Source organism: Mitosporidium daphniae (genome assembly GCF_000760515.2).
Source record: "Mitosporidium daphniae strain UGP3 chromosome Unknown contig-323, whole genome shotgun sequence".
Lineage (NCBI taxonomy): Eukaryota > Fungi > Microsporidia > Mitosporidium > Mitosporidium daphniae.
Window position 1 is genome coordinate 1 of NW_013546485.1, and position 1449 is coordinate 1449.

General features: G+C 59.1%; 1 protein-coding gene across 1 annotated transcript; it reads left to right on the plus strand.

Moving 5' to 3' along the window:
- Positions 1–204: 204 nt before the first annotated feature.
- On the plus strand, positions 205–1383 carry DI09_323p10 (transposase; the record flags this gene model as incomplete). The annotated part of the gene is made up of 1 exon (XM_013382530.1): positions 205–1383. The coding sequence occupies one exon, from the start codon at positions 205–207 to the stop codon at positions 1381–1383; it is 1179 nt and encodes a 392-aa protein (XP_013237984.1).
- Positions 1384–1449: the final 66 nt, after the last annotated feature.

Here is a 1449-nt window from a genome sequence, read left to right on the forward strand (position 1 = left end):
GGGTCACGGGCGCGGCCGTGCGCAGCGCCTTGGTAGTGCAACATTCATTCTGTAATTTCCCAAATCATTGAAACAGGCTTCCGCGGAAGGTGTTTGAGAATTCGGTTTTGGATTTTTTTTATATCAGGCCCCTGCCAGGCCGCCGGAGGCCCCCCCGGCGATTGATTGGCGAGGCCTGAGCGACACAGAAAGAACTTATTCATCATGGCCCAACGAACCCAACTTGACGATGCCAACAGCCCATTACATGAGGCGTATGCCTGCTTGCTTGCCAACGGTCTTGACGGCGCTGGCGAAGCCCTACGCATCCTGGTCAACGAAGCCTCCCGCATCGAGCGTGCCCAGCATCTGCAGGCCACACCCTACGAGCGATCTGCCCAGCGCGTGGACCACGCCAACGGCTACAAATCCAAGACAGTGTTGACCCGCCTGGGCGAGGTCACCTTTGAGGTGCCGCAAGTGCGTTCAGGCGGCTTTTACCCCAGCGCACTGGAGCGCGGGAGCCGCTCTGAACAGGCCATGAATTTGGCACTCGCTGAGATGTACGTGCAGGGTGTCTCCACCCGCAAAGTCATCACCGTGTTGCAGAAACTGGTGGGGCCGGACATCAGCATCTCATCCACGCAAATCAGCCGCTGCACAGCGCTGCTTGATGAGGGCTTGCAGGCCTGGCGTACCCGCCCCCTGGACGAGACGCCGTATGTGATTTTGGATGCCCGCTACGAGCGTGTACGCCACGCCAATCAAGTGGTGGACTGTGCGGTGCTGGTGGCCATTGGCATCACCACGACAGGCCACCGCCGGGTACTGGGCGTGTCGGTGGCGCTGTCCGAAGCCGAGGTGCATTGGCGAGCCTTTCTGGACAGCCTGATTGGGCGCGGATTGCGCGGGGTCAAGTACATAGCCAGCGATGACCACGCGGGGCTCAAAGCGGCCCGCAAAGCGATGTTTCCAGGTGTGCCGTGGCAGCGCTGCCAGTTTCACCTGCAGCACAACGCACAGGGCTACGTCACCAAGCTCGACCAGCGCACAACGGTGGCCCGGCAAATACGCGCCATCTTCAACGCTGGCGACGCGCATGAGGCTCAGCGCCTGCTGAACGTGGCGCTCAAAGATTGGCAAGGCAGCCACCCTCAGCTGGCCGCTTGGGCCGAGACCAATTTGCCAGAGGGTTTTGCGGTCTTCAATTTGCCTGAGGGCCACCGGGTGCGCATGCGCACCACCAATGGACTGGAGCGATTGAACAAGGAGCTCAAGCGCAGAACCCGAGTTGCGACGCTGTTTCCCAATCCGCAAAGTTGTGAAAGACTGGTCAGCGCACTGCTGGCCGAACAAGACGAGGAGTGGATGACCGCAAAAACTTACCTGAACATGAAGCCTTGACTTGGCGTTGATACGCCACAACCCTCGAACCAAAATCAAAATTTACAGAAAAGAAGTTGCTTTATC